This window comes from Thunnus maccoyii, chromosome 23 (genome assembly GCF_910596095.1).
Source record: "Thunnus maccoyii chromosome 23, fThuMac1.1, whole genome shotgun sequence".
In the NCBI taxonomy this organism is placed as follows: Eukaryota; Metazoa; Chordata; class Actinopteri; order Scombriformes; family Scombridae; genus Thunnus; species Thunnus maccoyii.
Genome location: NC_056555.1, coordinates 6569335 through 6583616, shown reverse-complemented (window position 1 = coordinate 6583616; position 14282 = coordinate 6569335). Strand labels below are relative to the sequence as shown.

At 39.6% G+C, this 14282-nt stretch overlaps 1 protein-coding gene across 2 annotated transcripts in view; it reads right to left on the bottom strand.

Moving 5' to 3' along the window:
• The window catches only part of ptprz1b (protein tyrosine phosphatase receptor type Z1b), a 57138-nt gene that overhangs the window by 33117 nt on the left and 9739 nt on the right, over positions 1-14282 (bottom strand). For both annotated transcript variants that reach the window (XM_042403620.1, XM_042403621.1), the window contains exon 2: positions 1509-1577. In XM_042403620.1, coding sequence (XP_042259554.1) covers positions 1509-1577 — 69 coding nt within the window. The remainder of the gene's footprint in view (positions 1-1508; positions 1578-14282) is intronic.

The window sequence follows — 14282 nt, the reverse complement described above, 5'->3', positions numbered from 1 at the left end:
CAGACCCATGAAAGCAATTCATGTTATTAACTCTAAATTGGTTGTGGTACACTTATTAGATTCATTATAAATAACATATTTGACATTTCACTACATTTGTGAGAACATTGAAGTGTTTATGATGTGACATCAGGTTGTACTTAAACAGCTGAGGACAAATAAGTTACTAATAAAAATAAGTACAGCATGATGATTGTGCATCTACCATTAAAGCTCTATCATTATATTGGGAGTTTTTAGAAAAGTAGGTTGAAGTTAGAGCCCTATACTTTCATAAAATCAAACCTTGTTTTTGATTCCATTTATGGCCGACAGTTTTTCAGCAATAGCCATTCAATGTATTTACATTCTGTAATTTCCTCTCTATCATGTTTTCATGTTCGTGGCGGAGTCCGCCATTCCCATTTGGGATTCAAATTTCCTACCTACGCAAGAGGGGTTCAAAGGAAATGTTACATCACACATGCCTTCAGTTGCCTTCCATTAGTCTTACATTACTGTTTGCAATTTTATCTTGTTGATATCAGCCTCACTGTTTATTGTTCACTCTCCTGACACCACATCAGAGTTGTATTAAGTTACCGCTAATGCAAACCAAAATGTCTTACTGCAATCCTGTGCACATTGGCCGTAATGCATCATATTATGATATTCATCATATTATTCAAATGACATGTTTAAATTTTCACCAGCAATCCATTTGAGGTGCAGGTTAATATGTTTAATAGTTCTGCATTTAGCCTGTTGAGTCCTATTGCTGCTTCTGATTCCTCTTGACCAGTAAGAAGCTAATCTCTCCCTCTGGGACCATGACTGTCTGTCTGTGTCCACTCTTTGTTTTTGTTAGACCAAAGCTTAGCGCAGTAGGGGCACGGTGCTGAGTTAGCTGATGTCAGCTAACCATATGGTCAAAGGCAGATCAAGGCTATCCTGTGGGAGATGTTGGCAGATCATTTCTGCAATTCATGTGATATTCAGACTGTTCAGACTGACATTTACCAGACTGACGGGACGGTCCCTTGATGTGTTTGTTTTAGGAAGCGTCTGTGTGATTTGGAAAGGCAAAGAGAGAGCAGGTCTATCTTTAGGGTCTTCCAATTGAAACCTCCAGTCACTGATGGTTTCTTGAACAATCAACAGCTTGAATTGTCTAAGAATCTAGAGAAACAGCTCTTCTGGGTTTTCAAGTTTATCTTATTGCTCTTATTTTATCTGCATACAGTATTTTTTATGACTGACATGGGGTCACACATGCAAAGCTACACACTGCAAATTTCATGATAGTTTTTAGTACTGATTAAAAAAAAACATTTACAGATTTATTCTATTCTGGATTTATTCTTTTATTCAGTATAAATTCATTGCCATCTATTAATGAACTCTCTGTTCATTCACACCCCAAATTCCACTTTCTCGTAAAAAAATAAAAAATCACCTGTGACTATCATATATTTTTTACCTTTACGCACACAAAAAAGTCTGACAAATAGCGCCCGGCTCATACAGACCTGAGTACGACCAGTCGATATCTTCGGGGAGTTTCCTCAAGCCACGGACCAGAGGCTCCGCCGCCACAACTGCAGAAGAGAGAGAGAGATTATTAGTATCATTTTGCATTTCCAAAAACACACACAAACGCACTTACTGACAGGAGAAACCATAACCAGCTGCTGTGTGACTTTGGCATGTGATGAGTGACAGGCTTTTCCTGTCATTCAGGGGATATATTTCATCCCTACAGTATTTAGCTCGCTAGAAGATTGACTCGCTCCATTTGCATTTTCCAACTCTCTGCGCACACACAGTAGATATTCAAAAGCTCCTTTCTTTTTGTCTTTACTTTAACCAAATGATAACAAGACAGTCTGATTACTTGTCCAATTATGGCTTGAACATTAGTGTCATGCATGAGCCCTGTGCCAGACATGCATTTCATTATGTAAATGTGATGGCAATTTAACGTTAGCCTCATGTGTGAATATGCGCATAAGTCATTTTTACATAAAAGTCACGACGGCAGTCTTTCTACTGTAGGTTGGACGTAAAGACATTCCCGTAACACTTTGAACAAGGCACAAGTCTGAAGTGACTGCAGTTGTCAAGTTGTTCTTATACACTGCAGAAATCAACCCTTTAAAATATCTGAACTGTCGCCAAAACTTTCTGGACACTGGCACTAATTGAATGAAATGAATATATCTTTATGTCTCTTTCTCTCATAGGACACATGCACAACCTTTGTCAATGGTTATCACATATACCACTGTACAAGGTGCAGGAGTGTACTGCACCACTCTGATATTACCATTCTCTCTCTCTCTCTCTCTCTCTCTCTCTCTCTCTCTCTCACACACACACACACCTATCCATTTCATGGCGGTAATTTTCACTCAGGGACAGTAGAGGATACAATGATGTACGAATTCAGAGATGGAGGATTCAGTGTGTATGTCTGTGTGTGTGTGTATAAATATATATATATATATATATATATATATATATATATATATATATATATATGTGAGAAGGTGTGTGCGCCACTTGACTAACTGATTCTCATGCTAGCTGTGCATTTACTTCCCTACAGCTTTGCTCTCTTTTCTCTCTCTCACCTACTTATCTATCCCTCTTCTTTCTCCTGAGGGATACAGGATAACACAAGAGCACACACACACACAAACTTTCACCTGAACTTTGTCTCTCTCCCTCATATATATATATACACACATGCTACCCAAACCACTCTCCCCCTTTTCATTTTTTGTCCAACTACCTATCTCTCTATCAATCTTCCTCTTTCTTCTTCTTCCAAACCATAACAGGATTAGCCACAGCTCAATTTGACGGATTCTGCAATATCTGTTAAAAAACACATGGCTTATTTTTTTAAACATGAACACTGTGCTGACCAGTATATTTATCATCGTTTAATTTGTGGAATAGTGAGATTATGTCAGCTGGATAATGTAAGCAATATTATCAAGTATTACTTCCTGGTGGGAGAGGCACGCACCCAAAAATCAACAGAGTAACCATGCCAGGTTTTTATTACCATTTAGGTGACACATACAAAAACATGTGTCACCTCATATGTTTTGAAAAGCAAAATCATGCTTAAGTGGCTTGAAGCTTGTAGCTTGCATTAATGTATGCACGGGTATTAACGGTGATAAAGTAAAAGACATAAAACACAACCATATGGCATATTTATGTCATCAGTGAAGTCAAAACTGGCACAGACAAGCACTTAGGCAACATACACAATCTGACAAAGTATGTTACTGAGCCACTGTACCCTCTATATATGTATATACTGGGAATTAGAAGGAGAAAGCTGTGATTACATCAGGTGATTGGAGGGAGCAGGAAACTCAACAAGAGAGACTAATGGACAGATGATTTATGAGAGGAGCCAGTGGGAAAGGAGGAGAATGGAGCAATGGTCACCATGACATCATCACAAAAGAATAAAAAGGGAAATAAAGAGGGCAGAGGGGAATGGCGCAAAACAACATGAATAAATAAAAAGGGGAATAAAACAATACCCTCTCTCTTTTTTTTGATCTTTCAATGTGTGCAGCAACACCAAAAAACCTACCCTCCAAGAAGATGAAAGCCTGTGTAGAGTCGGATTTAGGTCACGGACAACTATCATCATATCCACTGCATTAAGTCTGTCCGTGTGAACACAGTATAATCCTATTGTTTACTGCAGACAGCAGCAGGATAAAAACACAGAGTAAATTCTTGCACTTACTGTACGTGACAGCATGCACTTCAACACAACACGGTTAAATCAGTTCTGAGCCACTTGTTAATACAGTTTTAAGTGTGTGTTGATGAACCCATGAAGCCTTGCAGTTCATCCACAGTGAAAACAAACCCCTTCTGTATCATCTGTAAAATCTTCTGCATCGATGAATATTCAACATACCCTGATACAGTTGCAGCCACGGGGGGATCTGAAGTTGTACTTCACTCTTGTTTAACTCACTTTTGCTTCTTTCCCATTTTTCCCATAAGAGACTGATGCTAAAAGTAAAGAAGCTTTGCTCTTGCAGGGGGCACGCTGCTGAATAGCTGGATGAAAGAACTAAAAACAGACCATGTATGGGTTCTTAAAAAGCCAGAAAAAGGTCTTTAAAAATCTGAGCAGTGACTCATTCCTGAGGCCTTAAAAAGAATTAAAATGCCATTTAATGAAAGCTTTCTTTACAGTGCATGTTCTACCTTAGATTAATCCAGAACATGGTTCATTGATTGATTGTTTGATTGATTTTATTTGACAATTTCATTTTAAAAACCAAAGCTCTGCCAGAGCATTGACTGCTTACATAAAAGGAAAAGTCAGGATAAAACAATAAAGCCCTAAGGCTTATTTCCATTGTGGTCCCTTTGGGGATGAGGGGTGTACAGGGGAGGGGTCATATTAACAGCATGGAAGTTCATTCATGGCCATGGAAACAGGTTAACAGTCTTTTCTCTAAAGAAAATACACTTTGAAAATTTAAGATGAATGGGACTTTGTAAGTAATGGTTGAATTCCCCTGAGAAAATGATAGATGAAGTCTGGGACACATGATCAGTGTTAGAGTGTGCCACAAAGTAGTGGCAAGAATGACAAATACCAGACCAATATATTTTCAAGTGAAGGAAATTATGGACTGACCAGTCTGACCTGACCACATGCAGCTCTTTTATGGCTGTGTAATGTAAGTTGATAATGTAAAGAGAGAAGGACTTAAAAGAGAGAAGGAAAGGGTGGAAGAAAGTGTGATATGTACCAGTTCTTACTGTGAAACTCCATTGTTGTTCAGACTTTGGCACAAAGGAGAAAAGACTGATGAGAAAAATGAATGAAAGCAGGGAAAAGGGGAAAGAGAGAAGAATGGAGGCGACTCTGGGGTTGAACCATCAATAATGGCTTCATTAACATCACACTGTGAAGGATTTTAATCTAATTTGCCTTTGGCAACTCAGTGCAACACACACTCTCACACACACACACACACACACAGACACGCTAATGATCACCTGTTGTTTCAATGTCATTTTTAAAATCTTTTTAGAGATCTGAATTTCCATTTCCAATGTATTTGGAATATTTCTTTGGCCTAAAGAAGAAAATTCTATAAATATTTATATATTTCATACATGAGAACTGCATAATCACAAATGTTTTAATATGCATTTGAAATATTGTCAAAAACATATGGTAACATTTATATATAACATTTTAAATAAAATGGATTTTCTTCCTGTATGGGAGTATGCAAAATAGCAGCTATACATCCCATCTGGTTAATTTACTTTGTTGCATTACATTCTCTGCTCTTCACATTATCTGTCTTCTAACCGTCTAACTGAGTCCAGGTTAACGAAAGTGAGACCACTTTTCCAGGATGCTTTGATGTACAGTATCTCAAGCAAAATCCAGGTCCATCAGCTGATCTGTTTCTCTGAAACAAGTACCTGCGACTTCACTCACAGGCATAAGCCAGTCAAGTCGGTTCTTCTGCAGTTATAGATTACAGTTTTTAGTGCTCCAACCAGCAGTGTTGACCTGAGGTGTTTCAAATATCTCAACCAAACTGATTCAATTAAGTAAAACAAAGACAAATGACGCAAAAAATATAAGAATATGAAACTCACCAAACTTCTTACATTTTATATTCATGCTTCTCATATTCATCTGGAGCTCTGACCAGCTTAAAGTGCAATAATATCACAAAGTTCTAATTCCTACATTACTAATGTTATGAGTATCTGACAGTTAATTGGTCAAGAGTCAGAGGTCACAGAGACCTGACATTAGTCATGTAACCGCAGAAATTGCAATATATATTGAATATGTAACAGAGTAGCTGGTAGCAGTAATTAACAGGTCATCACCATATGATAGCAAATGCGCTGAGGTCTGTGATGTTTGTGCAATGCATTGTGGGTATTATAGTCTTCATTGTTATAATGAAGAACAACAGAAGTCTCAATGGCTGTCGTTTCTTTAGATCACAAAATGCTAACATTAGTTTGTCAGATATCTTTACAATTTAGTCAACATACAGTATATTACTTCACATGAAAGATTATTACCGCATGATTTTATAGTCAATGGAATTTTTTGTACAAAGTTACTTGTGTAGTGGCGGGCTAGGAGTAAGAGCTAAAGAGACACACACAGTAGCTGTCAGTCTTTAGAGGAAGAGGAGGGATGAGATGATGAGACAGTGCTGCACAGCTGAAGAGCCAGGAGCAAAAAGACACCGTTGCTCGGCTTTAAGAGCGCAGCAGATAGTGATGGGACTTCATTGCTGCAGGCTGGCCATGCATGAAGCTCACAGCTGAATCTCTGTATTATTCCGCCCGTGTGCACTCTACTGCTTTACCAGATTTCCTAGGATGCTTCAGGGACCTGACATTAAAGGTTCAGGTGACTGCAGAGGCAACAAGACATTTCTATGGACAGTGTTTTATTCATATAATTAAGGTCAACAGACATGCAGTTTTTCAGCAATATTCTGCTCCATCTGACGGAGTAAAGGACTGGTTTCCATTAATGCAACAAAATGCTTTAGCCCAATTTGAACCATGCCCCATGCATGTATTAGTATGGGTGAGGCTGACTCCACAGCTGTTGGTGTGAGACAGAATAATGAAACCAAATGAGGATGTCTGTCAGCCAGACACCTGATACTCCGACTACATGCTTTACTCATACTGAAATGTCGGTCACTGAGGCTAATTTACTGTTAAGAGCACCACTCATAAACATTATATGGCCAAAGCATGTTGAGGCAATGCGGAACTGAAGATCATTAGCTCTCACTTGTCAATCAGGTGGATGTTAAAATCCTTTCATGGGAACGGACGTGTTCATTAATTTCTGTAGTAGGTAGTTCAAGTCCTTGACCGACAAAATGCAAACACAGATGAGATTTTCAATGATATTAAAGATACCAGTGCTGATGAGCTGGTGTTGGGATCGATTCAGGTTATATTACTTTCCTTTCCTTAATGGTATTTGCAGCTCAATCAGGTGATCAGTTGTTTCAGTTTTTGGTATTGGAAGAAATAATGTTAAGTCAGGTGATCACACAAAGAGTGACCACAAAGGCAAGGGTGATGTTACAGTATTATAACCTTCAATTTTCACCCTCCAAACATGGTAGTGTGATGCCCTAGATCTTCTTACATCAATCCATCATGTTCAGCTCATTCTAAGAGTGATATTGTGATGAAGTGTTGAAAATTATTTACTGTCTTGGTGTATCGCTTCGGCCCTGACCTTTGTACTTCTTCTTCTTCTTCAGTTACTGATTTCTTATGTTTCCCAAAATGGCTTTCATCAGCTCCATGACTGGGGGCATGAACTTGCTGCTTTCAATCAAATGGAGACATATGAGCAAAGGAATAGTGTTAGCTGGTCTCCTGCAGTTTGTGAACCTTGCAGCATGTATTTGATTACTGGCTTTTAAAAATCCGACTGTCACTCAATTCTAATAGCTACTAGTCATAAAGTGGATTTTTTTTCTTTTTTTATTCAGCAGCAGCCCTGGATGACAGTATTTTGGGATGGAGACGCTGCGGGGAGGATTCACTGAAGCTGGCTCTGCAGCTCTGCGTTATTAGTGTTGGGATAAGTGAGCCGGTCCCAGCTGAACACTAATGAATGGCACCGTGTTGGATTACAGGACTCCTGGGGCTGATTTAGCCCGAATCCCTGAGATGAGGGAATCGTTCATCGGTTGTGTTTACACCAACACAAACTGATTTTTAACAGTAGATGTGATTACTGTTGTTCTATTAAATGAAGCCCTGTGTTCCTTCAGGGACAGAAAGTCTGTGTGTGTTCGACCCACCAGAATAAAAGTGTTTGTAAAGTTCTGTGACTTTATCCAACTATGAATGGTTTAGTATGAAGGCTGATAAACGAGACTGTGTGAGCTCTCCAGAAAAATGAGAGCATTTGTATAATTTTTTCAGAAAACAAACTATGCTTTCAGCTGATTCAGTACCAAAGCATGAAGTGGCATAATGTTCATATAATGGAACAAAAATGACGGGAGTGGAGGTCAGAGTGAATGAATGAGCATACAAAGCATTTGACTTTGCCCATGCTTCACAACCAATGCAACCAGGCAATTACCACTGCCTTAAAGTGCAATGCCACCGGCAGCCGCTAGATACTGGCTCCAAAAAATCCCTGGCTCCAATTAGCTCCCATTTAAAAAGCCTCAATTTCTCTCTAGAAATACTAATTCAAACATTTTTATAAATGATGAATGGTAATTTTCAAAATTATTGCTCTATTAATAAGATTTGGAGACATGCAGTATATTAGGCTTCGATGTCTGTTGTTTGGGCGTTGATTGACAGCTGTGATTGACAGTTGGCTCACCTGCTGCTCTCCTCGGCTCCAAGACTCACACTCAGTCGGATTATTTTCGCAATATTTCAATATGTTTAACGTTACTTGATTATGAAACCTGCCCCCTTTTAGCACAATTTAGCTAAAGTAGCTAATGTTAACCCAAGTATGCACCACTCAGTGTTCCCAGTAAGCTCGCGTTTGCTCTGGTCCAAGATAGCGGTTTCCATAGCATGAAAGGCAACACCCCATACTCCTTCTGTGGAAGGTCCTGGCGCCAAACAGAAAAGATGGTGCCGACCATAAGGAGCAACTCTGGGCTTCAAACTGGCTCCAATGCATGTGTCCATTTTTATATACAGTCGTTCACAACAAACAACATCCCCCACCTGCCATCAAATTTCTACCCTGATAGCTAGTTTTCCATGCCATAGGATGCACCGAATTAACAATACATTTCTCCAATGGTGACAAAAATTGAAAGAGGCCTAATGCTAGACCAACAGTTGCAAAGAAAAATCCTTACCAAAGCATTACAGATTTTGCTCCTTGCATCAATGTGTAAGTCCTCAGAGTTGGAGATTTTAATGGTTCATGTTTCCTTGTGTTTTAACATTATCAGTTAATTAGTAAAAAAAAAAAAAAACAGGACACTGAATCTCAAAATCAGACTGTTTTCCTGAGTTTTTGAAATTAACAGTTTGGAGATACAGCAAGCTCATCTTTCAGCGTCCCTCAGCACATAATATTTGTCTGAAGCCTTCTGTCAACACATAATGAGTTGCATTCCTGCAGTGAACTACAAATAAAACTTACCACTGTTAAATATCTTTTGCTTAGTGAAAGGACTTTGAGACGACAACTGTCATAACTTATCACCAATAAAGACATGACATCCGTGTCGTATTGCATGTTTCACCTGTTGACCTCAGTGTCACGTTCACACACCCGCACACACACACACACACACACATACCTCCAGGGGCCAGACTATAACTTATATAGCATTCAGCTGTGTTCAGTGTCAGCTGGTTAAATTAGTATGCTTCACTGCTTTCTTGCCTCTGTCTGATTTGCTGCATGTCATATTAGAAACTATGCACAGGACAGTTAACAGGATGGTTAGACACAAACTAGTGAAGAGAGAGAGATGAGACATTTAATGCTGAGAGTATACCAGCCATTTAATTGCCCATTTAATTAAATAGTAGACATTTAATTACCAGTGGAGGAGATGACAATTCTCTGCCAGTGCTGGATGGAGCGCTCTCTTCATTGTGAATGACAGTTAGGATTTCACTCTTATGTTTCCACTCATCACCCCTTATACAGAGAGATAATTTTCCCACAAATCTGGATGTTCATCCTTCGATAAGGAAAATCTATCTTGCATCTTCTTTTCTGTTGCAACCCAATTTTGTGACTTTTAGGTGGATTTTTAGCCATGTTCGCAGCATTATTCAGTCTACCTATTCTCAGATGGAGCTTTACGTTTTTCAATTTGTGGTTCAGGAGATAACAATGGCAAAGCTGTCTCCCAATTTCTTATATACTCTATATACCTACTGATATATAGATTATTTTCCTGGTGCAGCCTTAAAAAAAAAAATCACTGCCATGTCTTTGTGTGTTTGAGCCCAAGCATTTTGAGACCCTTTGTGGTCCATTTGTGCCCTACTGGTAATGCTGCGGCATGGGGGACGTTTTCCCTTCATCTCCTGTGTCAGGCCGAATGAACGAAGCCTCACAGTGAAGTCCAGCAGCACAGGTTATGAGTTAATGAGATTAGGCTTCATATTAAATGGAGGATATTGTATCTGAGTGTTAAACAAACCGTGCATTGTTCCGCAAGGACCCGACAGCATTAAAGCCGCAATATAAAACCTTACCAGACAAGCCTATCACTGGAATCTGTGTGTGTGTGTTTAACAGAGTATGCCAATGTCTTGCACTCCAGTTGTTCTGGTGGGGACAAGGTAGTGCATGTGTGTGTGTGTGTGCGTGTGTGTGTGTGTGTGTGTGTGTGTGTGTGTGTGTGTGTGTGTGCGTGTGCGTGTGTATGTGTGTAACTGCATTTGTTAAGAGGTGACCGTGAGAATCTGGGGCCCTGTGTCGGAGGTGGTAATACAGTTGAACAGCTGGGCGGGTTAAAAAATCCACACATGCACATGTGTACACACACCCACACACAAGTTTGTACAGCTATCCTTGTATGGCCATTGCATTGACTTCCATTCATTATGGACAGCCTAACCCAAACCCTAACCCTAACCTTCACCGTGACCAATTCATCCCCATTGTCCCCATGAGGACTACTGGTCCTGACAAAGTCTGTGTTTATACCGGAAAAGGTCCCAATGAGGTAATAAAATGCATACACACACACACACACACACACACACACACACACACACAGTGTAAGGTAACACTCCACTATGTCCAACCAGATGGGGTATCACAAATTCCTCTGCAGCCCCCACAGTCTAATAAAACCAAACTGTTCTGATATTTAAAACTCTACACAGCTTTAACCGGACACACACACAACGCTGACAACCAAAAAGTGATCGCTGGTCTGTTTCTGCCGGATCTCCACTTGACCATGTGATAAAGGGTTCAGTGTGTTCCAGGGTAACAGGTTGGAGTTTTGTTACTCAAACATCTCTCAGAGGCAGAGCTGGGGATAGCTACAAATGCCCGGCAGAGATCAACAGGCAAGGTATTACAGCTGATCTAGTATATTTTTAATTAGTTGCTATCACTTCTGCTGTACAATATGAAGCCAGACCCATTCCTGATCTTTTCTTTATTGTAACCCATTATGCTCCAGTACTCCAACAGAAATAAACCCATCGTGTTCTGTTAAGACACTGTCACGGTTTTGTAATGCAGACAAACAAATAAATAAGAGCGAGGAATTTAAATGAATAATAGCCACACTGACAGCATGAGTCAGTGAGGGATGCAAGTGGAGCTGCTTTGGGTTGAAAAAGGTCTTTTTGCCTTCATTTCAGCTACAGAAGCATGCCTAAAGTGCTGCATTTGAATTTCAGTATTTTGTTCACGCTGGGAATGAAAAGAGGTTGTGCAGATCCTGTCCAAACACACAAACAAAAAAATCCACAGAGACACATCTCCCTTCATGCATACAAACAATACAGGACACTAAAAACTACTATAAAATATCATAGAAAAGCACTAAAGGAAAGCTGTGATTTCTTAATCCAGAGCAGATAATATTAGTGCTGACTTTATGTTACATGGGCAATGTGTAGTTACATCAAGTCGGAAGAAACAGGGCTGCATTTAATGGTTATTTTCATTAGCGATTAATCTGTTGCTCTTTTTTTTTCAATTAGTCAATTAATCATTCAATTTCAATGATATATAAAAGGAAAAATCAGCAAATCCTCCCTTATGAGGAGCTGGAACCTGTGAATATTTGGCATTTTTGCTTCATAAACGATTAAATTATTAATTTCTTAACAAAATTGTTGTCAAATAATGTTATGTCATATCAAAACACAACCTGACCATTATCTAAGTGAATATAACTGATTGACTGATTCCTCACCATGTTTTGCGTGATGACAGAAGGTCAGCTGGCTAACTTACTAACATCTTAAATCCACTGCTGGTGGTAAAAAAGCTTTTGTCGTTGGACTTCAGTTCAATGTTTCTAAGCCACTACAACTATAGTTCCCCCTCAATGCATTTGCTGCTACACTTGGATACTTTATTTATTTATTGAGCTGTCCAATTACAATCTGACCACCCCAGGCTTAAGATAAAGCCAGGTGTTAAGGGGACGAATGAGCATGTTTCCTCCACATTTTACCCTGGAGCAAAGATATTTTTGATGAGCTGTGAGTGGTAGACTCCCTGCAGGGGACTGACCTCAAATCTGTGCTTCCAGCTAAAAATCAAACCAAGCAAGCAAGACATATCCTATCAAGAAGCTATGAATAAATGACGCACATAGACACAGAGCCATATGCTCACAAACACATGTAGTGACTTAGACATACACAGATCCATGTCTCTGAAAAATGAGGTGAAAACACAATTATAAAAGACAACAAATCAAAACATGATATGTGTGTAAAAAAATAAGGGTTGTGTGATGTGAGGTGACATTTAGGACACACACACACACACACACACACACACACACACACACACACACAGAAACATACAAGGGAGAAAGCACTTGGGACTGAAGGAAGCCAGCCAGTTGGGACACACACACACGTGTCTCTGTGTGTGTGTTCGATGTACAATCCAACTGCTCAGGCAGTGAGTTCTGGTTCATCCACTGAGCACATATGATTACACATGTTCAACTCAGTTGTGAGGGAGCTCTGTGTGTGTGTGTGGCTCACTAATCTGCCTGCCTAGTTAGAGCAGTGAGATGCACCATTTCCATCTGTTTGGCACAAATTGAGAAAATACTGCGCTCTGTTTGTGTGTGTGTGTGTGTATGTGTGTGATTAGTAATCATGTAGCAGTTCAGTGAAGCGGGGCTGCAACCGCTTCTGGTGAAAAAAAATGATTTTCTCTACGATTTTGTGGTATCTGAAAGCAATAATCACTGTTCAACAAGGAGAGCAGTGTCTGCAGTCCCAGTAGAAAAAGACAAAAAAGGAAGACACAAAGAAGACATAAAAGTGTCTGCCTTACTGAAGTGCTCAAATAAATTATTTTGCTATAGGATTTTCTATCCTAACTTTGTTTAATATTTTAATTTTTTGTGAAATGGACAATTAAAAATCTTGTTTATATCTTGCAAATTATCAAGTCAAGTTCTGCTGTCAGTTTTGAGGTATAACTTCTCTCAATCACTGAACAGATTCAGAAAGTATATCAACAAGTGTTGAGGCTTTGGTGTGCATTTGTAGATAATTTACTTACACTGAAGAATCTAGACATGTTCTCCATCAGCATTCAGTCTGAGTCAGTGGAGTTTCCATGACAACAGTTCACAGCGTCATGACAACGGAAGAGCCCCCAATGGCGCGTGGAACACCCTGACTTCCTGTCGGCTTCCTGCTCAGACTCTCTCTATCACCATGGATACAAAACCATCCCCTCTCCTCTCTATCTTTCAGTGTGGGGTCACGCCCCCAATTCCTCACTTGTCTGGCAGACACCACACACACACACACACACACACACACACACACACACACACACAGGGATAATAACACAGAGACACATGTACAGCAACATTTGCACTTTGACTTACATATATAACCCTTACATAGATAAAAGTATGCAGACATGTACACGTCTACACTAACACATATGTACCATAGTGATGTTTTAGAGTGCGTGCATCTTGGAAACTCCCACTCTAAGATTTCTATTGAAATGTGTGTGTGACTTGGGGGGTGGTCAGCTGGTGGGGGTGGGGGTTAATCAACTTTCAACCTACTGATTGGTCACAGCCGCAGCCCCTGATGAACTTTCTCACTGGGAGAAGAAAGTTTTTCCTGTGCTGAGATCCAGCTAACTTCCACTCCGCTTGTCTTTTAGTTCCACGCTTGACAAAGCAATAGACAAGCCTTCATTAACTTTCATTAGACAGATTGGTTTTGGTTCCCACTTAACTTCATCGCTGCTTAAAATAATGAACCTATCTGCAGCTTTACAGATGAAAGCCTTACATATGTGACAAAATTTACATTTTTTCTGTAGAAAAAGAAGAGGCTTCACTTTGAGACAAACAGTAAAATGTTTCAGTTCTGATTTTTGTCTTGTTTCTCTCTTTCAATCTCTGAACAATAAAAGGGATGTTTGTCAGCAGTTCAAGGAAAGCAACTTTTGGCACTAGCTTTGTATCTCCCTCTCTAACTTTCATTCATATTGTTTATCACAGTGGGTTCACACGTACAACAAAGCCTGAAAGAAAAGA